The sequence below is a fragment of the Osmerus mordax genome, chromosome 22, assembly GCF_038355195.1.
Source record: "Osmerus mordax isolate fOsmMor3 chromosome 22, fOsmMor3.pri, whole genome shotgun sequence".
Lineage (NCBI taxonomy): Eukaryota > Metazoa > Chordata > Actinopteri > Osmeriformes > Osmeridae > Osmerus > Osmerus mordax.
The window spans coordinates 10,671,405-10,695,483 of record NC_090071.1 but is presented as its reverse complement, the minus strand read 5'-3'; the positions used below and the strand labels follow the sequence as shown (position 1 = coordinate 10,695,483).

The window sequence follows — 24,079 nt, the reverse complement described above, 5'->3', positions numbered from 1 at the left end:
GTCTGGACATTGTGTGTCAGGTAGGTACACCCTGGCTGTATGTGCGTATATCTGTATGTGTCAGGTAGGCACCGTCTGGTCGTGTGTGTGACTGCGAGTGTGTGCGCTGGGGAGCGGGCGTGGCTGAGAGCTGAGCCAGGGGTGGGTCAGTAACTCGGAGGCGGAGAGACGGAAGGCAGGGTTAGAATGTAAAGCTGAGCGAATCATACACCGGGCATGAGGGGAGACCACACGCCCTCCGGTAAGTCCTGTCCTCTCTGGGTAGCGCCCTAATAGCATGGCATGGAGCATCACCCCCAGAGCCCAGACATCTGCAGACCTGGTACTGGTCAACACGGGTCCAGACATCCCCCTATCAGCTTCCTCCGTGGCCTGCAGCATCTCTGGGCTGGTGTAGGGGGAAGGGTTTGTCGATAGGGGGTAGTCTCCTCCCAGCTTGAGGACTGCATCCTCAACACTCTCCAACATCAGCACAGTCCTGACACACACACACACACATTATCATACACAATCAGCATCCCTGTTTGATCATGTTATTGTGTGTGTACCTTCATCCATGTCCACAGGGGTCAGACCAAGCCTGGTCTGACAGGCTTGGTCTCAGGGTTGGGGTCAATCTCTCAAGACTTCAGCTTCCTGGGGTCGTCTGCGGTGTCTTCCTCGTTGTCCCTCTGGGCTGCTTTGTCTCTAAACACACACACGACTGTCAGAGGTGCCCAGCCACAGTAATGTGTGTGTCTGCAAATGTGAATGGATGCGTTCACAAACGCATGGGTGTCTTACAGCAGGAACTGGTAGTGCTCCAGACACTGGGCAGCGGTGCGTCCTATGATGGGGGCGATGGTCCTCCACTGGGTGGGCATCAGCTTGGCCAGGTGGAGCAGCTTCTCCTCCTCCTCCCGAGACCACTCTGTCTTCTTGATGCTGGGCTCCAGCCACTCATGCCTACACACACAGCAAACACCCAAGCGTTCAACACACTAACAGTAGACAATATTCACAACTTTGAGACTCCGAAACAGACTAAAGTCTGACACTCACCAGCGGGCCTTGCACTGTTTAGCAGACTTGCGGTGAAGCAGGGAAGCGATACGAGACCACTGGTTCTTCCCATACTTCATCACTGCTGCCTTGAGGATTTCATCCTGGAGAGGGGACGCACACACGGGTAAATATTTGGTCGACCGCCAAACTGAACATGACAACTATTATTCTTTCACTAGGCAAAACTGGGGTTTATAATAACTCGAATGTTTAATCTGAATATGCAAATGTACGATGGCCATGATTGGGAACTTTGTGACGTAAACTATTTAGTCCAACATTTAATTTAGATCTAATTATTTTCCCCATTCCGTGTGCTGCCTACATATTAGTGCACTGTCGAAATAGTATTCCAACGAAGCTTTACTTTGCAAATTAATTATTCTTGCTAACAAGCTATATGGTGCAAGTATAAGTAAACTGACGATAACCCAAAGGCGCTAACGTGTCTAATGTTAACAAAGCTAGGCTACGTAGTTAATTCTGTAAACATACCTCCGTGTTCCTCCACACCCCTCCTTTGATCATAATACGCGGCATCTTTGCCTATGTGTGTTACTAACTTCACGAATAATTTATTTCAAAAACGTGTTAAAAAATTGTTGCTACTACATTTATGCTAAGTTGGCCTGATAATTTCCTGTTAACACAACAGGAAACGCTCCAGATATCCGTGTTAGCATTTCTTCTTCTTTCCCTTTTAATGGCAGATAGCAACCAACATTGCGAAGTAGCAGAAGAAACAAGATGCCAGACCACTGTGCAGCATATTCCTGCTCAAATCGGCGGACCATCGCAAATAGGGCTCGAGGGATTACTTTTCACAAGTAAGATTTAACATTACCGTACTATTGGTTGTATTTTGTGAATAGAATATTACCAGAGTTGAGAACTTAGGAGCAAGGATCTTTGATATTACTGTACTGAAATCGTAGCCAGCTAGCTAGGCTATGTTTACTGCACCGGCCGCTCACTACAATTTCCAAGTATCTTGCCCAACACTGTATTATTCACATGTAATTCACCCTAACAAAAGTAAGATACCTCTCATGTCTCATACCCACCCCACTTACTTAAAATAAAGGCAACAGAACATCTGACTGTAGAATGGTTTGCAAACAAGCTTATTCACAATTTCAGCAACGTTGGTTCATTATCAACAGATATGCATCAAAATAGGAGTTTTGTTGAAGACAGGTTCTAAGAAATGTGAAGGAAGAAAATAAGCTTGACCTCCTTTGTGAAATGTTTTTGTTTATACTCTCCCAAATCTTCCGTTTTCATTTGGAAGGTTTCCCAAGGACAAAGATGTGAGGAAGAAGTGGGAAGTGGCTTTGAGGAGAGAAAGGTTCACTGCAAGTGATTCATCAGTGCTTTGCTGTCAACATTTTAAGCAGGGCGATTTTGATAGGACGGGTCAGATTGTCCGACTCCGAGATGGTGTTATTCCATCCGTCTTCAGCTTCTCAGTTCACCTCCAAAGAGTAAGTGTATCATCATAAGGCTATTAGCATTCATACATGTAAATATTCTATTATCAATCACAGGGCAGGGTAAGATACTTATCCCTTTATATATATTGTATTCGGTATTATGCTTCTTCATTTTAGTTGGAAAAGGGCAGGGCTACGTCTACCTCCAGAAGAGCTGAAGAAAGCCAGTCCGTGGCCTATCAGGAGTCCCAAGAAACGGCAACCTCACCCCCACAACCTCAGCCTAATGATGTGAATATTTCTACTTAAAAAATCATATTTGCTGCCACTCATATTAAACACACTCACAAATAAACCCATACACACAATTGAAGACACGTTGGACATGCATTCCTGACACGCGCGCACACACACACACACACACACACACACACACACACACACACACACACACACACACACACACACACACACACACACACGGTGCTGGCAGTGGCTTTGACAGGTGATGACTATAAGAAAGAATGTGGGCCATAAACTAGTGGTGTCAAAGTGATGTTTGTGAAGTGAAACATTACTCAAACCATGTTCATCCCTCTTTCTGCTAGGATCATGACTATGCCTTGCCTGCTTCTCCTACCGCTCTTAAGACCAGACTCAATGAAGCCTTGGCAAGACTGGATGGTCTGGAGCGAGAGAAGAAGAATGCCATGGCCAGAGAAAAGAGGGCAAAGACCACAGTGACGAGTCTTTTGGGGGATTTGAGGGAAAATAACCTCACCCCTCCGGTAAGACAAAATTATGACATTTATGTTCGTGTTATTCTCTTATTCTCTTTATTAAGCTCCTTAGTTATTATCTGAAGGGGACTTATTAATTTTAAATCATAACATTTCAGATCTTCAGATAGACCCATGGCAAAGCAGGGCCATGGGTACACAAAGGACTACAGAGAGTTTGCGCTCACGCTCCATCTCCACGGTCCAAAGGCATACAAATACCTCAGAGAGACTCGACATTTTCCCCTCCCACATCCATCCACATATGTTACAACGGTAGGCTTAATGTTGTCCGATTGCATTTTGGGAAATTACTGATGCAAACACGTTAAATAGCTTCTTCTCAATTGTTTCTATAGGTGGATGCCAAGCCTGGCCTGAACAAGATGATGCTGGATGTGCTGGAGAGAAGATGCCAGGGAGACCAGGCTAAATATGGATGGGTTTCACTCATGTTGGATGCCATGTCCATCAGAAAACATGTGCAATATAATCCACATACCCAGTCAATGTCTGGTTTTGTAGGCATGGGTGATGGACCAGTGAGACTGATGTTGCTACCGAGGCTCTTGTGTTCATGGTGGTTGGCCTACAAGGACATTGGAAGGCTCTCATTGCTTACTTCCTGACCCAAGTCTCTCTCTCCAGAGACACAAAGAATCCTTCTCAGTCATGCTTTGGAGGAGCTGCATGCATGGGGCATTCAGGTGGTATGTGTAACAATGGATGGGCATGCCTCTAATGTTGGCACGTGCAACCAACTTGGGTGTGAGTTTAAGGGAGAGCCGCTTCAAACCAGTTTCTCGCATCCGGTGACTGGCGAGAAAGTATTTGTAATGATGGACGCTTGCCACATGCTCAAGTTGGCACGTACTATGTCGCAGGTAAATGATGATGTCCGGGAGGAGATTGGAACGGAGGATGTTGTTCTGCTTGGGGAACACATTGAGGAGACACAGTTTGGCATCGACAACCATCATTCTGACATGTTGAAAAAAAACTACCTCTGTCCCCGTTTTGTTTTTGAAGACACAAATTGAGGTTTTTAAAATCATATTGATAGTCAAACTGGAAATGTCTCTGTTTTTTCCCCCTTTTGGGGATTATGTTCTCAGTTTTGATCTCGGACGTCTGGTCACTTTATATCAAATGTCAGAATATTCTATTACTGTTAAGCCCACTATGAATATTAAAATACACCAAACCGTGTGTCCTGTATCATAGCTACATGTATGACCTTTGCAGCAACAAAAAAACATGTAAAAATCAGTTTGGTATTCAGTGAGGTATGATTAATTAAGTGCGCTGACAGCTCATTGCACCTGCCAAACAGATAACACTTGAGTGGAGCGGGTGACTGTTCCAACATAGCTGCCCCACGGCTCGTAAGAGCCAGTAGGCAGTAGCGGTCGATGCGGCATCTACTCTTTATTATGTCTATGATTACCGCCACCTACTGTTAAGGAGTGTGAGGCCGGTGTGACTCCAATATGTGTTGATTTCATAATTACATTTAAAAAATCTCCTAAAGCCATCTACATGAGATAGGAAACACCAGGAGAAGCTTGAAGACACTAGTTTTCAATTCAAGTTTATATATTTGCAACAAGTAGGCCTACAGGTACATAAAAAATGGGTCCTGCTCCTCTCTACCATTTCCTAGCAGACAGTTGAACCTGTAGGCTATTCTAAATCTTAATTCCTGAATAAAGGAATGCTAATCCTTCGTGGGCATTTCTACTCATCATGTGGATGGGTGTCACCAGAGAGCAGAAGTCCTTTCCATAACTTGTTTGACAGATAAGTAACGGCTGCTACTTTCATGCAGCCCAGGTACGACACACATTCCGTTTCCACCCAGGACACACACACACATGGCAGACACCACACACATTCTGGAAAAAAATACTACAGAAATATGTAAAATACACTTTATTTGAATTTCTTCAAGACAACTACAGTCAGCAGCACTACAGAAGACTGGGTGTGTGAATGTCTGGACATTGTGTGTCAGGTCACCCTGGCTGTATGTGCGTATATCTGTATGTGTCAGGTAGGCACCGTCTGGTCGTGTGTGTGACTGCGAGTGTGTGCGGTGGGGAGCGGGCGTGGCTGTGAGCTGAGCCAGGGGTGGGTCAGTAACTCGGAGGCAGAGAGACGGAAGGCAGGGTTAGAATGTAAAGCTGAGCGAATCATACACCGGGCATGAGGGGAGACCACACCCCCTCCGGTAAGTCCTGTCCTCTCTGGGTAGCGCCCTAATAGCATGGCATGGAGCATCACCCCCAGAGCCCAGACATCTGCAGACCTGGTACTGGTCAACACGGGTCCAGACATCCCCCTATCAGCTTCCTCCGTGGCCTGCAGCATCTCTGGGCTGGTGTAGGGGGAAGGGTTTGTCGATAGGGGGTAGTCTCCTCCCTGCTTGAGGACTGCATCCTCCACACTCTCCAACATCAGCACAGTCCTAACACACGTACACACACACGCAAATGCACAAAAACAGACAAGCACATGCTTTAAGTTAACATAAATGGCAAATTAACACTATCTGGCTAATGACATGGAGTGCTTCAACAATCAATTCACACATAAACACACCTCTCTTTGTTCTTGAACACAAACGTTTTTAGCTTGATGTCCCTTAGCACAAGTCCGTGACTATGACAATGCGCCACCGCGGACACAAGCTGGCGGAAGAGTATCCTTGCCGTGTCCTCGTGAAGCCTGCGACAAGTGCGTAAAAGCGCATGCAAGTTCCCAAAACTCCGTGGGAAGAAGACAAAGGAACGAGCTTCTCCGAGAATCACATCCAGCACCTGGTTGATGTTTGGGTGAGCGGGGAGTTGAGAGTACGTGCACAGAGCCTCCCGGTAGCGCGTATAATCAAGTACCTGGAATATAAAGCGCTGATCAGACTCATCAGGCTCATTTCGTGCTACAAAGAACATTTAAAATCAGTTGGCTAATAACCTTGCAAACAACTTCGTGTCCGCTGTGTGCATCCACTGCTTTAAAAATGCCGTCCCCCAATTTCTTCTTTAACAAATACCTCCCCACTCGTATCGGGAGGTTACTAATAGATCCTAAACAATCCTCCATGAGATAATTTTCACGGTAGCTCGCGTAGTCAATTGAAGCCCAACTGCCACAAAGCGTTTGAAACGCTGCCAGCGAACGTTGCGTTCATTAAATAATGCCAAAACGCTTAAATAATAGCCTGTGACAGAATATTTGGTTTTCACCAAAAATACTTCCTCAACCAATCCAAGAGTCAAGTGTGGAGATATTTTATTAATGTACATCGTTTCAGCACATGATACACCATACAAACGTGTGATACCTGGATGACTCTACAACTCTGGGTCCAGGGATTGGGGATGGACCCTCGCTGTTTTACAACACCACATATGTCACCATGACAACATGCACAGACAGCACAGCACATAGACAGCAGTCAGCCACTAGGGTAGTCGCCAAGCGACCTGGAGGCTTGGAGGAAGTTAACCTTGGTCAAGTACTATATACTTAATAATAAGTTATACTTAGCCCAGCAGTTAGCTAGCTACCTAATTAAATAGAATATAATATTGCCCTCTTTCTCCATATGATCAGAAACCCCCACCTGCAGCCATAAGTGTCCTTGAAACCCTGACCTTTCTGAAAAGATCAGACATATCAATCTTCTATATCTTGCTATATCTTCTTGATATAACATTTACCATTTGACTGTAATAATGCTTATGTATGATAAGGTGATAATATATAATGTAAGTATGCATGTCAATAATGATATATATGCATATTAGGATGCTATAGAAATGATCTTTCAGGTGCAACCCCGCCTCCAACTGTGTGTAAGAGCCCCCTAGTGGCCACACAGTAATCACACATCACAGGATGGACAAGAACCATTAAGTTGACACAAGTTTAACACTGGACCTTAACATAGTCCTATATATATATCTCATAACGTTATACTATTATAATACCACAACAACACCCCCCCCCCTTTCATTTCCTCTCTCTGTCTCACTCATACACCCGCACGCACACACACACTCAATCAATCAATCAATCAATCTGTACAGGCCAACACTTATACTTTGAAACAAGAACCAAAAAGTGTCATTGTAAAGACAGTGGAGAGATTGTAGGAAGGATGTTAAGAGAATGCAGAAATATTACGAGAAGGTTGTAGGAAGGATGTAGGAAAGATGTAGGAAGGTTGTAGGAAGGATGTAGGAAGGATGTAGGAAGGATGTAGGAAGGATGGGCCAATGTTCCAGGGAGGGTCTGGGAAAGGTTGTGAGTGTTACATGCAGAGTGTTAGAAGTGAACAGTATATTTACACTGACGACGACACACAAACCTTACCCCACCCCCTGCTCTAACCCACTCCCCCTCCCTCTCATGACTCCTCTCTTGTTCTCTCTCCCTCTCTCCCTCCCTCCCTCCCTACTTGAGGTCCCCAGCATCTCCCTGAATGGTCTTCTTAATGCGCAGCAGCATGGTGGTCAGCCATTGGTCCAGACGAGACACAGAGTCAAACTCCTTCACAGCCTCCGTGAACCCCTCGCAGTTCTGCTCCTCGTGAGCATCCAGAAGTTTCTGCAGGGGGGTGGGGGGACATGGCCGGGAGGGGAAGTGGTGAGGTTATCAGAGGAGTGTCAGAGGGAAGGGCAATATCGACCGAACAACACTGTCAGGGGGATGTCAATTTGGTCAAAAGTGTGTGTGTGGGCACTGTTTACCTTCAACAGCTTGCACTCTCTGGAGTCCGCGAACGCAGGAAACATCTCCTCATACTTCTCTATGGCCAGCTGGAATACACACACCCACACACAATACTTAAACACACATGATAACTACTGATAGCAGTGGCTATCCTCGTGTTGCGCAGTAGGAGCAGTACCTTAGCGTTGAGCTCGTCTACGATGAAGTGACACAGAGAAGCTTTGAAGAAATACTCCTTCGCATTGTACTTCAACAGTGGGTTATCCATGGTATTAGTGGCAACCTGACACACACACACACACACACACACATTATTGTGTATCCCCACAACGTAGTCACATAATAACAGATGGACAAGCAAAGAGGCACACACACACACACAGACCTGTTCGTAGATTTCAATGGCTTTTTGATACTGCTCCAGCTGGGCACTGTAATGGCCGACTTTCAGCAGACACTTATTGGCAGAACTGATGAGAGAGGAGATAGAAGGCTCAGATAAACAGACTCATCCACAAGACTGACATGCCTCGGAAAATTCAAAACAAGATGAGAGAGAGAGCATGAAAAAGTATATAGAGAAATGGGGAGAGAGAAAGAAAGTAAGAGAGAGAAAGAGAGGAAGTAAGACAGAGAGAGGAGGGACAGAGGAAGGAGGGAAAACAAGAGAGAAAGAGTGGGGGAGAGACAGTTAGAGAGAGACAGCGAGCCGTACAGAGAGCATGTTTGATTTGATTAGGTACGTGTGTGACTCACCTGTTAGACTCCTCCCCCTTATAATAGTCTGCAGCCTGCTCGTAGTGGGCGATCGCCTAGACAACCACAGCAAGACAAACAGTCTCATGACACCCATGGAGGAAGTGCCTCTGTCACATATCTGTCTCCACTCTACTGTTGTGTGTGTGGTTAATATTGTGGTGTGTTTGCTCATGTACATCTTTGATCCTGTGTGTGTGTGTGTGTGTGTGTGTGTGTGTGTGTGTGTATATAGAATGTGTGTCTAACCTGTGTGTATAACTGTGTGTGAGTTTTTGTGTGTCTGGGCTTGTTCATGTGTGTGTGTCTCCATACCTTTTCTATATCCACCAGCTCAGACTCGTACACCTCAGCGATGGTGATGTGGTGTTTGGCTGCGATGGTGAACCTGCCCTGGAACACACAGGTAAGATTGGTGTCAAATACCGTGCCACATATCCACCCTCAACACACACAGACCTCTCACATTCACTGTCAACACAAACACACACACCTCACATCCACCCTCAACACACATAGACCCCTCACATTCACTGTCAACACAAACACACACACCTCACATCCACCCTCAACACACATAGACCCCTCACATTCACTGTCAACACAAACACACACACCTCACATCCACCCTCAACACACATAGACCTCTCACATTCACTGTCAACACAAACACACACACCTCACATCCACCCTCAACACACACAGACCCTTCACATGCACACATGAATAAACACGGGCGACGAGGTCCGTCTTACCATATCAGTGTAGATATCAATGGCTGCATTTAGGCAGTTGATTGCCTCTACGGGGGCAGGAGAGAAGAGAGAAGGGAAGGACAGGAGAGAGAGGGATGAAAGAACAAGAGGCAATTGAGGAAATGACAGAAACAGAGTCTGTCCGCGTGTGTGTGCCTGTGTGTGCGCGCGCGCTCTTGTGTGTATGGTGCTCACCCTGAGGATCAGCCTTTTTGTAGGCGTTGCCAGCGTCAACGAAGCTGGTGGCCGAGTCCAGTTTATTCTGCTGCTGCATGTGGAGCCTTGCAGCCTGGCAGAAAGCATTCCCTGCAGCTGAAACACACACGCACACACCATCATCAATACACAGACACCACACCTTGTGTAGGGGAATGAGAAGGACAGGAAGTGTGTGACAGGGAGATAGCGAGCTACCATTCCAATTCTTGGCCATCTTGAACATGTTGGCTGCTCTGGCATACATCTCGCACGCGTCCTCCACCTTGTGATTCCCTCTGAAACACACAACAGCGTCGCTGACTAGCACCGTGGTCATGTCAGGCTCGCCATAGCACCGTATCGGCCCGGGCACACATCACGCCAGACTCGCTAGGCCCGGGCACACATCACGCCAGACTCGCTAGGCCCGGACACGGTTAAATACGTTCCATTCGCGACAGGACTAGAGCTGATAAACACAGCGCAGGCTTACATGAGTGTTTGATAGCATCGCCGCCTCAACATGTCATCCATCACAGCGTTCGGCTGCGCAATTAAATAAGCGTAGCCTACCTACCCGGATACTGCGACAAACACACAGTAGGCTACATTTCCCAGTTTATGTGCAAATATTAATTGTAGCCACTGTAAAAACAAAAAAATCGTTATTATACAGATTTTGCCAGTTCATTCAAATCCAGTCTGTACCCATCCCCCTCGTATTTTCAGTCGAATCGGGAGCTAGCTACTCTAGCTAACTCGGTTTTGGCTTATGAACCTGCGACGCATGACAAGAACATCTTACCCAAACATGCCACCGAGGAACGACCCGGACGACTTGACCTTCTTGTCAGCCTCCGCCATTAGCTGGATGGCCTCTTTCTCTTTACCGGAGGTGTCCATCGCTATCGGGACGATGTGTTGTCGATGCGAGAAGCTAGGAAAACAGCTCGACTGCAGACCTTGCTGTGATGCGCCTGGTGCTGGTGCTGATGCTGCGGAGAGCTGACTGACAATTGGACACGACACCCCTGCAGACAGAACTGGTTAAACACTGCCATCTGCTGGGAGAAGGGAAGCAATGCATCAGCAGACCTGTAAAAAAGTTCTCGAAATGTCACACCGTAACAATTATTATTAAAAACGAAGAGGAAGCACTCTGTGGAAAAATACCAAATTATGAATCAAGCCTCCTGCCAAAAAAGGTACGTGTTGTTTCCTGTTTATATGTCAGTTACGAAAAAGAGCTGTGATTGGACGGAAGACACGTCGGCACCGTGAAGCGCCAAAGCTGAACCTGAATGGGGAAGTATTCCACCAACTCTGCGATCAAGGTTCTTACTGGCATGTTTACGTTGGACAGCTGGTCATTATCGTTATCAAGAGAAACTGTCCACATCATAAGTTGCAGCAAGGTAGCTAGCTAGCTGAAACGTGTGTTAATATAGGTTGACACTGTGGACAATTCATTAGAGTTAGACATAACTATATAGTAGCGAAGCTAGCCAGCTAACGGCATTGGCTCTGTTAACTTGTACTAGCTAACTGCTGTATTGCTAGTAATACTAGCCGTTTGGCAAGTTGACGTAAATGTCGTGAACTAGTTTTAGCAAACTAAACACAAATACGAATATTAGAAACATACTAAACACTGCATAGGGTAGGTTTGAACTATAACTAAGATAAGCAATGTGTTTCTTTACTTTTTAGTGTAGACTAGGATGAGTGTAGAGCACCGCGGCTCGGAGTGGGGGGCAAGGGGACGAAGAGGATGGAGGGAGGGCAGAGGAGGAGGAGGATGGAGGGGGGGCAGAGGAGGAGGAGGATGGAGGGGAAGACCATGGAGAGGAGGAGGAGGAAATGCTCGTCCCTTCAGTGCTCAAAGAGGTAAGGGTCAACTGCAATGTGCATCTTTTTTTTCTCTTACTACCACTGTCTCTACTCCATTAGCAGAACCATCTCTCTATCCCCCCTCTCTCTGTCCAGGCCCATCCCAAGCTGTAGGTATCTCCCAGACTGTGTCTCCATACCAAGGCTGGGCCCTCTACTTCAAAGAAGGTTCGGTCTCCACAGTCTGTTAGAGCTGCGCATAAGCTGTCTGTCTACTGTATCTACTGTGCTTCTACTGTGCTTCCTTCTACTGTGCTTCTACTGTCTTTACCATGTCTCCAATGTGTCTCCACTGTGTCCACTGTGTGCAGGGTATGTGGCCAGTTCACCCTTTGTGGAGAGGGTCAAGGTGTTTGAGCAGTACTTCACCTCTCAGATGCACCTCTATGATAAGGTTATTTTATGTGTGTGTGTGTGAGAGAGAAAGAGAGAGTAAGCTTGCTTTGAAGTGGTGGAGCTGACTTTGGAGTGGCAGTGAGAGTGAAAACAAGTTAACAAGCAACTCAGTGACAACTGTTAAATGTACAATGCTGTGTGTGTGTGTGTAGGATGAAATTGAGAGACAGGGCAGTGTGTTGGTGGACTTCAAGGATCTGGTACAGAACCAGCAGGTGTGTGCTGCCCTGCCGGACCTGACCAATCAGCTGAGAGAACAACCTGAGACCACCCTCAACTGTCTAGGACTGGCTATTCACCAGGTACACACACACATACACACACACTTACACACACCTACCTGTGCTGTAGCTGGTCGTGGTGTGTTTCAGGTTCTGACGGCTGATTTGGAGAGACATGCTGCAGAGCTGCAGGGGGAGGGGCTTCCCAGAGGAGCCACGCCCATCATTAACATACCCCACATCAGTGCCAGGTGAGATGCCCCCCCCCCCCCCCCCCCCCCCCCCGCCATCAAACACTTCCTTGTTTGTGTATAAAGTGTGTGTGTTTAGGTTATGTGTGTGTGTATGTGATGTGTGTGTGTGTGGGACCCCCCAGGCTGTATAACTACGAGCCCCTCACCCCGTTGAGGACTCTGCGTGCCAGTGTGTTTGGGAGGTTGGTGTCAATCCGCGGCACCGTGGTCCGAGTCAGCAACATCAGGCCCCTCTGCACACGCCTGGCCTTCACCTGCAACGGCTGCACGCACACGCACGCTCTCCCGCTGCCTCACGGCAAGTTCACCACGCCCACCAAGGTACACACGCACGTGCACGCCCACGCACGTGCACGCACACGTACCTCACCCTGCAGTGGCTGCAGACATCATAGTAATATGAGTGTGTGTGTGTGTTTCCACAGTGCGTCCAGCCAGAGTGTAGGAGTCGCTCATTCACCCCTAACAGGAGTTCTCCCCTCACCCAGACAGTGGACTGGCAGACTATCAAGTACATAAGTACACACTGCTAGTCCCTCTCTACACTATACACTCCCTATATCTCTCTACACTACACCCTCTCTCTCTACACGACACCCTTCAGCAGCACCCAGAGCATGCTGTCGTTCTCCCCAGGGTGCAGGAGCTGATTGGAGGAGAGCAGCGGGAGGCGGGCCGTATCCCCAGGACGGTGGAGTGCGAGCTGGCCCAGGATCTGTGTGACAGCTGTGTCCCCGGAGACACCGTCACCATCACTGGCACTGTCCGTGTCAGCAACGATGAGGGTATCCACACACACACACAATATCAACATACACACAAGAGCAACACACATTACTGCTGTTTACTGTTGCGACTGGTGCAAACCCTGTGTGTGTGTGTGTGTGCAGGCAGCAGCAGAGGCAGTAAGGACAAGTGCATGTTCCTGCTCTACATTGAGGCCAACTCCGTCAGTAACAGCAAGGGCCAGAGGGAGGCGGGGCCAGGAGTCCAGGGGGCGGAGTTCTCTCTGAAGGAGCTCTATGCTATCCAGGAGATCCAGAGCCAGCCTGACCTGCTGAGGCTCATAGTACAGTATGACACACACACACTCACACATGCACACACACACACTGACCTGCTGAGGCTCATAGTACAGTATGACACACACACACACTCACACATGCACACACACACACACTGACCTGCTGAGGCTCATAGTACAGTATGACACACATCAAAGTACTACATGGGCCCTCACACACGTCTTACAGTTGAATACAGTGTTAGTTTGATGGATGTGTTGATACAAGGCTAACCTTAGTTTCTCCTGCAGCTCTCTCTGTCCTGCCATCTACGGACACCTGGTAAGTCTGGTGCTAGGTGTGTGTATTTGTGTGTGCGTGGAACTAGGTGTGTGTATTTGTGTGTGCGTGGAACTTGGTGTGTGTATTTGTGTGTGCGTGGAACTAGGTGTGTGTATTTGTGTGTGCGTGGAACTAGGTGTGTGTATTTGTATGCATGTGTTTGTGCACTGTCACTGTAAACAAAGTGTGTCTAGTGTTCTGTTTAGAGTAACACATGAGAAAGGATGTCACTGTGTGTGTGTGTGTGCGTGTGTGTGTGTGTGCGTGTGTGTGTGTGTGTAGCTGGTGAAGGCAGGGCTGGCGCTGGCTCTGTTTGGAGGCTGTCAGAAGCATGTGGATGATAAGAACAGGATTCCTGTGAGAGGTGACCCTCACATACTGGTGGTGGGGGACCCTGGTCTGGGCAAGAGTCAGATGCTGCAGGTAACACACACACACACACACACACACCGTCTGGCACACTCCTCTCGCTCACGTACGCACTCTCCTACACACACAGTTCTCACTCGCGCACACTTATTGTTCATACCAACCCAAACACACAGGAGCACGCAGGTTTGACCTCTAACCTGTGTGTGTGTGCGTGTGTGTGTCTGTGTGTGCGTGTGTGTGTGTGTCTAGGCGGTGTGTAACGCGGCCCCCAGAGGAATCTACGTGTGTGGGAACAGCACCAGCACCTCAGGGCTGACTGTCACCCTGTCCAGGGAGGCTGGCTCTGGGGACTACGCTCTGGAGGCTGGTGCCTTGGTGCTGGGGGACCAAGGTAGGAAGTCACACACACACACACACACACACCCACACCCTCTCTCACAGCACCTAGCCTAGCATTTGACCTTTTATTCATGTATTTTCTATTGTGACAGGATTTCTGTGGTTAGGGCCAAGAAATGATCTAACCTCCAGTGGGTTTGTCTGTCTGTGTCCACGTGTGTGTTTCTATCTGTGTGTGTGTGTGTGTGTGTGTGTGTGCAGGCCTGTGCTGCATCGATGAGTTTGACAAGCTGGGGCAGCAGCAGCAGGCTCTGCTGGAGGCCATGGAGCAGCAGAGTGTGAGCCTGGCCAAGGCTGGTCTGGTGTGCTGCCTGCCGGCCCGCACCTCCATCCTCGCTGCTGCCAACCCTGCTGGAGGACACTACAACCAGGCCAGGACTGTGGCCGAGAACCTCCGGTACACACACACACACACACACACACACACTTGAGACACACGCAAACATAACCTCAGACACACACACACACCTCTGGGGTACACACACAAACACCTCCGGCACACACACAAACTTCAGATACACAAACACACAGTAAATTGAGGCACCATCAGACACACACGGTAACCTCAGATCCACACACTAACCTAACTGTGTGTGTGTGTGTGCAGGATGGGCAGTGCTCTGCTGTCTAGATTTGACCTGGTCTTCCTGCTGCTCGACATTCCAGACGAGTCACATGACCGGCGCCTGTCGGAGCATGTCATGGCAACACGGGTGGGGCGGGGCGGGGCCGCAGGCGCCATGGTAACCAGGGGAAAGGGCAGCCAACAGAGCTGTTTGCTGGAGCCATCAGACACACCCCTTTCTGACCGCTTAGAGGTACACACACTCACACAGACACACAGACACAGACATATGTGAGGACATATTTTCACATCTGGACAGATGCTTTTACACACACACACACACATGGACATAACGTGTGTGTGTGTCTCAGGTTCCCCCGGGGGAGTGTGTAGACCCCATCCCAGCCTCTCTGTTGAGGAAGTACGTGTCATACGCCCGCCTCTACGTCCATCCCTCCCTCTCCGTCGAGGCTGCTAAAACACTGCAGGCCTTCTACCTCACACTGCGCTCCCACACACACTCCTCCGACTCCACCCCCATCACCACACGCCAGCTGGAGTCCCTCATCCGCCTCACTGAGGTGAGTCCACACACGCACACACACACATATATACATACGCTCTCACACACACACACGCACACGTACACAGATATGCAGACTCACACACACGTTACACACTCGCACTCCTATACACACTCCCGGCCCAGACACACACGCTCACATTCACTCGCACACACGTACGCTCATGTGAGCCGTGTGTGTGTCCAGGCACGTGCCAGGATGGAGCTGAGAGAGACTGCTACCAGGAGCGATGCTGAAGATGTGGTGGAGATCATGAAACACAGGTAAGATGCTCACACACACACACACACACACGTCTGCATACTCACACATACACACACGTCTGCATACTCACACACACACTTTTCTGAATCCCCTATCTAACTGTGTGTGTGTTTGTGTGTTTGTGTGTGTGTGTGTGTGTGTGTGTTAGTCTGGCAGACACCTATGCGGACGGTGCCGGGGGTCTGGACCTGGAGCGTTCTCAGCTGGGGGCAGGGATGAGTCAGCGGGGGAAGGTGAAGCGCTTCGTCACGGCGCTGCAGACACACGCCCAGCGCTGCTCTCAGACCCTGTACGACCTCCAGCAGCTACGCAGCATGGCCAGGGACCTGCACATAGAGGTAACACACATTCACTCACTCACTCCCTTTCACTCACTCACACTAAAACGCACACAAACGCCCTCACACACTCTCGCGAACTTACAGGCACACTCCTCGCAGAAAGACGCACGCTCTCTTCCACATCGTCACTGACGCACTCGAGCAGACACCCCCCCTCCGTGTGTGTGTGTGTGTGTGTGTCCTGTTGAACCCCAATCTTTGTGTTGCAGGTGGTGGATTTCGAAGGCTTCATCTGTGCTCTGAATGAACAGGGCTACCTGCTCAAGAAAGGACCCAAGCTGTATCAACTACAGACCATCTGACATACACACACACACACACAAACACTCAGACGCCATGGGTATTTTTTATACATGGTTTGTAAATATGTATGTATGTTTCTGTGTATGTAGGTCTTCCTACCTAAAGTAATGTGTACTTGTTCATTAAAGTTTGTCAAAGTTTCTGTCTGTCTTTATTCTGGTGCCTACATCACATTGTGGATCCACTGTAAACCATTTGGGAACTTGATTTAGAAAATTATAGTCTTTAAATGTACAATTAGATACCGGGTTAGACTGTATGTAGTATACGATTTACTACAAAATTAAGACTAGACATTCCCTAGATGGAAAGTAGAAAAGATTATTCGCTTTTCAGTGAAAGCCAGTGATTACAGGTAAGCCCCGCCTCCGTACATTACGACGTCGTGAATCCCTGACAGTTTCGGAATACGGCAATATGGAACACGCGAAAAAGCCTCCTGCTTAAAGACGAGGAAACCGACAATATGAGAATAGCATCATACAGTGGTGTGACAACAAGGTTAAGACGTCAACGGTAGATGTGCTTTGTTAGTCGTTAACATATTGTGCGCGGCTTGCAATGTTATTGTCTATTTGTAAAAGTTCCTTAGTGGTGTGTGCAAGAGGGCACGTAGCGAGTTGCGCTGTAGCGACGCGCTATGCGAGTGTGTGCAGAGCAGCCCCCGAATCATGGCGTCAGAAACAAACACCTGCAGATTGTTCGAGGGAGCTGTGGTGGCTTCATAAACTCAAGCACAGAATTGCCTCGGTAGCACAGTGGTCCGGCTACACATACAGTCCGAGTCATGCCCCGGAGCTTTTTCGACACCTGGCTGCACCATGTCAACTCGAGTGCGTAACAGGACACTCAAACTGGAAAGGTCGCCAAAGGACACTACCCAGCAGCGTCCCGTCCTCCGCCGGGTTCAGTTTGAGGTTTCAGCACAGGGGCGATGAGGCTGCTCACAATCTGCTCGGAGTGCGTTTATCGCCGCTCAGCCCCGGGGTACCGCAGGGTTGTCGTGGCTTCAGTAGTGGAAATCCCAGCCAGCCACCAGCGGAAAAAACACCAAGTAAAGACTTGAGGAACACGAATACTGACTCCCCGCAGGTGCCGGGACAGGGATTGTTCCAGTTCAAGGAACTGGTAGGAAGATTACGTGTGGTGTAGGGGTGCTAAAAAAAGTATTGATACTTTAAGACTAACTTTCAGTTTCCTTGGTAATATAAACTGTAGCATGCATACCTGTGGTGTTGTGTTCCAGTACGAGAACCCCTGGACCATCCCTAACCTGCTGTGTGTGTGTCGGATTCTGCTCGCCCCAGTCCTTGGATACCTCATCACCGAGCAACACTTCCACCTCTCCCTCGCTCTCTTCCTACTGGCGGGAGCCACCGACCTTGTAACTAACTCACTCACTCACACACACACCCACACAACAGGTGTAACAGAGCCAAACTGACCAGGTCATGTTACTTGTGTCCCCTCTTCAGTTGGATGGCTATATCGCCAGGACCTGGCCCAATCAGAAGTCTGCTCTGGGCAGCGCGCTCGACCCATTGGCTGATAAGATCCTGATCAGTGTGCTCTATATCAGTCTAACCTACGCCCAGATCATACCAGGTGTGTGCGCGTGCGTGGAATCAACCTTTTGTTTGTTCTCAAAGGTTTCAATGTTGTTTAGATATTGTCAGTCATTTGTGTGTTTTGTCTGTCAGCTCCCCTCACTGCCCTGGTCATCTCCAGAGATATAGCTCTGATCGCTGCTGTCTTCTACGTCCGCTATAAGACGGTGCCTCCCCCGGTGAGCCTCTTTGACCCCCCCCCCCCCCCACACACACACACACACACACACACACACACACTTCCCCTCTCCCATTCTATGATCTTAAGTGCCAGAGATGGGTCAGTGACAGACAGATCACAAACCCCACACGCCTTGTTGGATTGTTAAAGATCTATCTCGCTCTGAATCCGCATATATGTCTGTTGTGCTCTCTTTCCCTCCTTCTCTCTCTCTTTCTCTCTCCATCCTCCCTCCATCCTCCCAGGTGACACTCAGTCGGTTCTTTAACCCATGTTACACCACGGCTCAGCTCAAACCCACTTTGATCAGCAAGGTATGACACACACATACTTTCCCATAGACAACTTAGTTGCTTCTGTCCTGGAGGGGAAACGTATTGCTGATACGGTCCTGCACAGAACTGTTGAAAACCTGTGTGTGTGTGTGTGTGTTCCCAGGTCAACACAGCGATCCAGCTGCTGCTGGGTGCAGCATCCTTGGCAGCCCCTGTGTTCTACTACACTGACAGCTTTTATCTGCAGTCCCTTTGGTTAGTACCACAACCTCAACCCTAGACATGCATCCGAGTGCTACAACCCTGATTGTATGCAGTCCCTAATGCCACCTTTGGAACCCCCAGACATGACCCTGTGGTCATTTTGTCACCGTGTTTATAGGTGTGTTTGTCAGCGTGTTCTTCTGCGTTGCAGGTACATCACTGCTGTAACCACGGCAGCATCAGGATACAGCTACTACCATTATGGCAAGAAGACTGTTGAGGTGCTCAACAACACTAACAAGTAACCATGGCAACACGGGCTGTCCATGCGGCAAAGCCTGACTATTGGAGCTTTGCATATGCACACACGCACGCATCTGTGTGTTAAAAGACTCAATATGGACCCAATAGACTGAGAACTTTGACAAACTGTGTGATTGTTGGGTGAGGATGAGCAAAGTGTGTGTATGTGTGGTAGATGGATTTATGTCCAGAACTGTCTTTTTTTCCCTTTTTTTAAAACCTGGAGTTGCCATGGTAATCATCTTATTGTCACATGATTGACAGTTTTGTACATGAGAATCAATGAATGATTGATTAAACCCAAGAGTCTGTATTTCCTGTCTGGATGTTGATGTCATGTGATGGGACGGGGGGGTTGAAAACCAGGGGGTTAATGCGCACACGCACACACACACACCCCATACTCTCGTAAGGAGACGGTCACAAGATCATCTGAGTATGTGGGGAAGATGCTGAAGGAAAACTGAGTGGGAAGCTATGGCAACCAGCTCTGCAGGTCAACGCTGCTGTCTGGCAGAATACCTGACAGCATGGAGCCAGGAAGAGACTCCCACCAATCACAGCCTTCCTCTATGGAAGGATGGGACATATGACCATGTGACCATGTCCATGGGGTGTACATGAACATATGAAAAATCATCCAGGGATGAATATCTTTCATTTTCATTGATTTTATTTGGTCATTTTGTTGTGGGGGTGGGGTTGGAGTGGTCACATCCTGGAGGAGAATTGAGCTCTTCTGACCATGGAGCGAGACACCTCCCCAACAGAACGGCACCCTGCAGGCAGACAGGTAGTTAGGCAGATAGACAGGTAGTTAGGCAGATAGACAGGTAGTTAGGCTGACATGTAGTAAGACAGACAGACAGGTAGTAAGTTAGGCAGACAGACAGATACATTGTAAAGGTAGGCCAACAGTTTTTAGCAGGTGTGCATGATTTTAATACGACAGGTGACCAAAGTAAGCATTCCGATTCTAGCCCTAACGCCAAGCCCCAACCGCCTAGCTCTAACCACTAGTCCCGCCCCAGCCTCAGCGCAGAGCAGGTATTTTTAGCCTCCTGTCAATCACTGTCATTGCTCATCCCTCGCAGTCTGTGAGCACTGATGCTGGAGGAGAAGATCTGGGATGGCATAAACTCCCCCTGCTGACCGCACCTGCAAGCTGCACCTGCTAATCATGCACCCCCCCGTCACTGTGATTGGTCAAGGTTACCTGCCAGGGCCATGGCCAGGTGAAGCTCGTCTCTGAGAAGCTCCAGTACGTCAGTGACTCCCTGTTCTCCCTGTCAACACACACACACACACACACACACCAACGTCAGCATCATTAGTTGGCGTGGCTCTAACCAGCTGCGAACACAGCTCATCCCTGTATCTAGGCAACAACGAGACTAGCTCCCGGAACACCAAGAGGACTGATCCAGTTCTAATACAACACACACACTTTTACGGACACACATAATATCAACTACACACACACACTCTTACTCATAATATCAACCACATTCACACACACATATTTTTACTCGCACGCATAATATCAACCACAAACATACACACATAATAACAAATACACACACACACACATAATATCAACTACACACACACACACAGTCTGACTCATACATATGATATAAACTACACACAGACACACTCACGTACACACCAATACTAGACATCTCGATACACACACACAGCAATCCTACTTGGCAGGCGAGCCCCCAGAGAATGGGTCTGCCCAGGAACACGGCGGTTGCCCCTAGCGCCAGAGCCTTCAGTACGTCTGTCCCCCTGCGCACACCTCCATCCAGGTAGACCTCACATCTGCCTGCTACTGCTGCCACCACCTCCTCCAGCACTTCCAGCTACACACACACACAAACAAACGAATAACATAACAGCCTGTCTAGCACACAGCCCGCCTGTCCTGCTCCTGTTATAGACAGTACACACTCACAAACCCACACACTCACCGTGGCAGGAACACCATCCAGCTGTCTGGCTCCATGGTTGGACACCAGGATTCCATCCACCCCAAACTGAACAGCCTGCAGTGCATCCTCAGCTGTAGACAGAGTGCTTAGAGTCCAGTGGACGTGTGTGTGTGTGTGTGTGTACATGAACAAGTAAGAGTACTTGCGTGTGTATGTGTGTGTGTGTGTCTCACCACTCAGGACGCCCTTGACGACCACGGGGAGGTGTGTGTGAGCCTTAAGCCAGGCGATGTGTTCCCAGCAGAGGGTGGGGTCTATCGCCTGGCTGACATACACAGCCAGCCCACTGTCCTCCCCATAGCCCTCCTCGCTGGAGAACGCCAGATCCGCCGACGCAAAGTTAGACATCCTACAAACACACACACACACACACAAGACATTTTTCTTTGAATCCACCAGTCATCTTTTTTTGGAGGAATGCACCAATCCTGCAGGGCATCTACCTGAGGTGTGAGGGAAGCTTGAAGCGGTTTCGAACGTCGTCGCGCCGCTTGCCGAGGTAGGGCGTATCCACGGTAACAAAGATGGCCTTGTAGCCGGCCTCCTCGGCGCGGCGTACCAGCGACAGCGTGAGGTCACGGTCCTTATAGATGTACAGCTGCATCCACAGAAGGCCCTCGCCCGCGGACGACCTCACTTCCTCTATGGTGGAGGTGGCCCAACTGCTCAGCATCATCCCGGTCCCCGCCGCTCGGCATGCTGGGAAACACAAACACACTCTGCAGGGGCCTGTGCATGCGTGCATTTGGTAATTCAACTGTGTGTGTGTTTGTGTAAGTGTGTAAGTGTGTGTTTGTGTGTGTGTACCTCTAGCAGTAGCAGTCTCCCCCTCAGGATGGGCCATCCTCTGCATTGCCGTGGCGCCCACACACACAGGCATGCTGATTGGCTGACCCAGGACACTGGCAGACAGATCCATCCTGGAAACATCCCTCAACACACGAGGAAGCAGACGCCATCTACACACACACATATACACACACACACTAAACACACACTTCCAGTGGAAAGGTATCTGTGTGTGAGAGAGTGTGTGTGTGTGTGTGCATGAGATAGAGTATGCTACCCTCAGCTGCGAAAAGGTCAGAACGAATCATTAACCTCTAGTTCCTGCTGCTCTCTCTCTGTGTGTGTGTGTGTGTACATGTGCGTGTGTTCAAGAGAGGACGTGTGTGCACGAGTGTGTGTACCACCAAGATGCTGAAAAAGCTACAGCTGCATGAACACGGTTGAAACAGCAACATCACAGGTCACCATCCTTCACTTACCTGACCCTCAGTTTAACAAACCGAACCCTAACTAACCCTCAAGGTTGCCCAACCACATCAGCAGTGTCATAGTAAGACGTGAAAGCCCCTGACACTGAAAATAATTAGCTGAAAGATTTTCTTTGCTGTTGGCAGTTGAGTGGGTGGGCTTGAGGGATGCCCGAGTCGGCAAGCGCCCATGTGATTGACTGAGTGAAATGAATGACTCAGGAGGCTATTGACATTCTTTCGAAGAAGAGGAAAGAAAAGTTCCCGAACAACTTCGGCTTCTCTAGACACTAAAATTGGGGCGCTATTACTCAGAGAGACCATATGTGTTGCAGCCTTTAGTAGAATGCCAAAACAACACATGTAGATGGACTGCATTAATGTAGCGCCTTCCTGCCTTAGCGACACTCAAGGCGCTGTAAATCTTTTGACTCTCATTCACCCATTCACACCCACACACCGACGGTGTTGCCATGCAAGGCGCTAGCCTGCCCATTAGGAGCAACTTGGGGTTCAGTGTCTCGCTCAAGGACACTTTCACACATGTCCTGGAGGAGTCGGGGATCAAACCGCCAACCTCGCGATTAACAGACGACCCTCTCTACCTTCTGAACATCAGCTGCCGAGATCCCACAGCTATGTACACCAACACACATGCAAACACACGATATAGCACAGCTGTGTACACTCTACCAAAATGGTGGGAGTCAATAACAAGGTCATTTGCAGTCATAACTGGATCAGACTAGATATGACACACTCTAGATGAATCCTTAGTTGTGTTATTGTTGTAAGGGTACCTGAACCTTCAACCAGAGGCTATGTGTGTGTGTGAGCGTGTGTGTAAGCATGTGTGTGTGTGTGTGTGTGTGTGTGTGAGCGTGCGTGTGTGTGTGTGTGTGTGAGTGTGTGTGTGTGTGAGCATGTGTGTGTGAGCATGTGTGTGTGAGCATGTGTGTGTGTGTGAGCGTGTGTGTGTGTGTGTGAGCGTGTGTGTGTGTGAGAGCATATGTGTGTGTGAGCGTGTGTGTGTGTGTTACCTGGAGTAGGCAGCCGTGTTGTCAGCTAGCGTCTCCTGCTCATCAGCTCCTGAGCAGTAATAGTCAAACACAGCCTTGGGGAGAACTCTCCTGGCCTGACGCTCATAGTCGCTCACACACACCAGGGGCTCCGACATGGCCGCCTCCCTCTCAGACACACACTCACACACGCTGCTGTGCTCTCACAGATGAGGTGGCATACACACCGAAGGTCAGCGTGTTTGTCTGACCCAGTGGTTTTCTCTCTCCCTCAGCTGAGCAGTTCAATCATTGATAAAGTGGAAGAGAGGTGGAGGGTCATATCAGGGTGTGTGTGTGTGTGTTTGTGTGTGTGTTGCTGTCACGTCAAATGTTTAACACAGACACAGGGCGGCCAGCTTGTCGCTGTAAACTTTGAACCCCCGGAACAAAGTATGCGGAGCAGTGTGTGTGAGTGTGTGCGGTTGTGGATTGAGGATGGAGGTGTGGCTGATTCGATGATTTTACTGCCACTCAGGTTGCTACACGGGGGAGGGACATCCTGTTACCTGGGGAGGAGCATGCTGTTGAGGTGAAGATGAACCCATGGACACTTGGTGC

The 24,079-nt window shown here is 48.9% G+C and overlaps 6 protein-coding genes and 1 pseudogene across 8 annotated transcripts; 3 read left to right on the top strand and 4 right to left on the bottom strand.

The window, feature by feature from the left end:
- Positions 1-338: 338 nt before the first annotated feature.
- Positions 339-1,689, bottom strand: LOC136966365 (cell division cycle 5-like protein). The gene is made up of 5 exons (XM_067260864.1): positions 1,540-1,689; positions 1,042-1,145; positions 784-945; positions 549-687; positions 339-478 (listed from the first exon to the last, which is right to left on the bottom strand). The coding sequence occupies exons 1-4, from the start codon at positions 1,582-1,584 to the stop codon at positions 621-623; spliced, it is 378 nt and encodes a 125-aa protein (XP_067116965.1). The 5' UTR covers positions 1,585-1,689; the 3' UTR covers positions 339-478; positions 549-620.
- LOC136966495 (THAP domain-containing protein 6-like) lies at positions 1,661-4,377 on the top strand (annotated as a pseudogene).
- Positions 4,378-5,281: 904 nt separating this feature from the next.
- On the bottom strand, positions 5,282-6,358 carry LOC136966494 (tribbles homolog 2-like). Its single transcript, XM_067261001.1, has 3 exons — positions 6,230-6,358; positions 5,858-6,150; positions 5,282-5,723 (listed from the first exon to the last, which is right to left on the bottom strand). The coding sequence occupies exons 1-3, from the start codon at positions 6,356-6,358 to the stop codon at positions 5,306-5,308; spliced, it is 840 nt and encodes a 279-aa protein (XP_067117102.1). The 3' UTR covers positions 5,282-5,305.
- Positions 6,359-6,530: 172 nt separating this feature from the next.
- On the bottom strand, positions 6,531-10,680 carry napba (N-ethylmaleimide-sensitive factor attachment protein, beta a). Its single transcript, XM_067260138.1, has 10 exons — positions 10,508-10,680; positions 9,919-9,998; positions 9,700-9,816; positions 9,505-9,551; positions 9,065-9,142; positions 8,750-8,805; positions 8,379-8,463; positions 8,172-8,276; positions 8,011-8,079; positions 6,531-7,867 (listed from the first exon to the last, which is right to left on the bottom strand). Exons 1-10 carry the CDS (start codon positions 10,603-10,605, stop codon positions 7,715-7,717), a joined length of 888 nt encoding a protein of 295 aa, XP_067116239.1. The 5' UTR covers positions 10,606-10,680; the 3' UTR covers positions 6,531-7,714.
- Positions 10,681-11,423: 743 nt separating this feature from the next.
- Positions 11,424-16,741, top strand: mcm8 (minichromosome maintenance 8 homologous recombination repair factor). Of its 2 annotated transcripts, XM_067260518.1 has the most exons (18): positions 11,424-11,589; positions 11,689-11,760; positions 11,904-11,986; positions 12,141-12,290; positions 12,360-12,460; positions 12,586-12,784; positions 12,889-12,974; positions 13,100-13,248; positions 13,354-13,537; positions 13,779-13,809; positions 14,092-14,232; positions 14,431-14,572; positions 14,782-14,977; positions 15,188-15,398; positions 15,517-15,726; positions 15,916-15,992; positions 16,142-16,331; positions 16,544-16,741. In XM_067260518.1, exons 1-18 carry the CDS (start codon positions 11,424-11,426, stop codon positions 16,634-16,636), a joined length of 2,481 nt encoding a protein of 826 aa, XP_067116619.1. In that variant the 3' UTR covers positions 16,637-16,741. The 2 variants fall into 2 exon arrangements, with proteins under 2 accessions (XP_067116619.1, XP_067116618.1); XM_067260517.1 differs by having other exon boundaries at positions 11,424-11,760.
- Positions 16,742-17,051: 310 nt separating this feature from the next.
- On the top strand, positions 17,052-19,520 carry crls1 (cardiolipin synthase 1). The gene is made up of 7 exons (XM_067260407.1): positions 17,052-17,765; positions 17,884-18,021; positions 18,113-18,242; positions 18,338-18,423; positions 18,671-18,739; positions 18,864-18,955; positions 19,116-19,520. Exons 1-7 carry the CDS (start codon positions 17,199-17,201, stop codon positions 19,207-19,209), a joined length of 1,176 nt encoding a protein of 391 aa, XP_067116508.1. The 5' UTR covers positions 17,052-17,198; the 3' UTR covers positions 19,210-19,520.
- A 334-nt stretch (positions 19,521-19,854) lies between these two features.
- Positions 19,855-23,737, bottom strand: hao1 (hydroxyacid oxidase (glycolate oxidase) 1). 2 transcript variants are annotated; one of them, XM_067259997.1, is made up of 8 exons: positions 23,501-23,737; positions 22,012-22,163; positions 21,648-21,933; positions 21,378-21,553; positions 21,184-21,275; positions 20,917-21,075; positions 20,424-20,493; positions 19,855-19,986 (listed from the first exon to the last, which is right to left on the bottom strand). In XM_067259997.1, exons 1-8 carry the CDS (start codon positions 23,635-23,637, stop codon positions 19,919-19,921), a joined length of 1,140 nt encoding a protein of 379 aa, XP_067116098.1. In that variant the 5' UTR covers positions 23,638-23,737; the 3' UTR covers positions 19,855-19,918. The 2 variants fall into 2 exon arrangements, with proteins under 2 accessions (XP_067116098.1, XP_067116099.1); XM_067259998.1 differs by having other exon boundaries at positions 21,648-21,903.
- Positions 23,738-24,079: the final 342 nt, after the last annotated feature.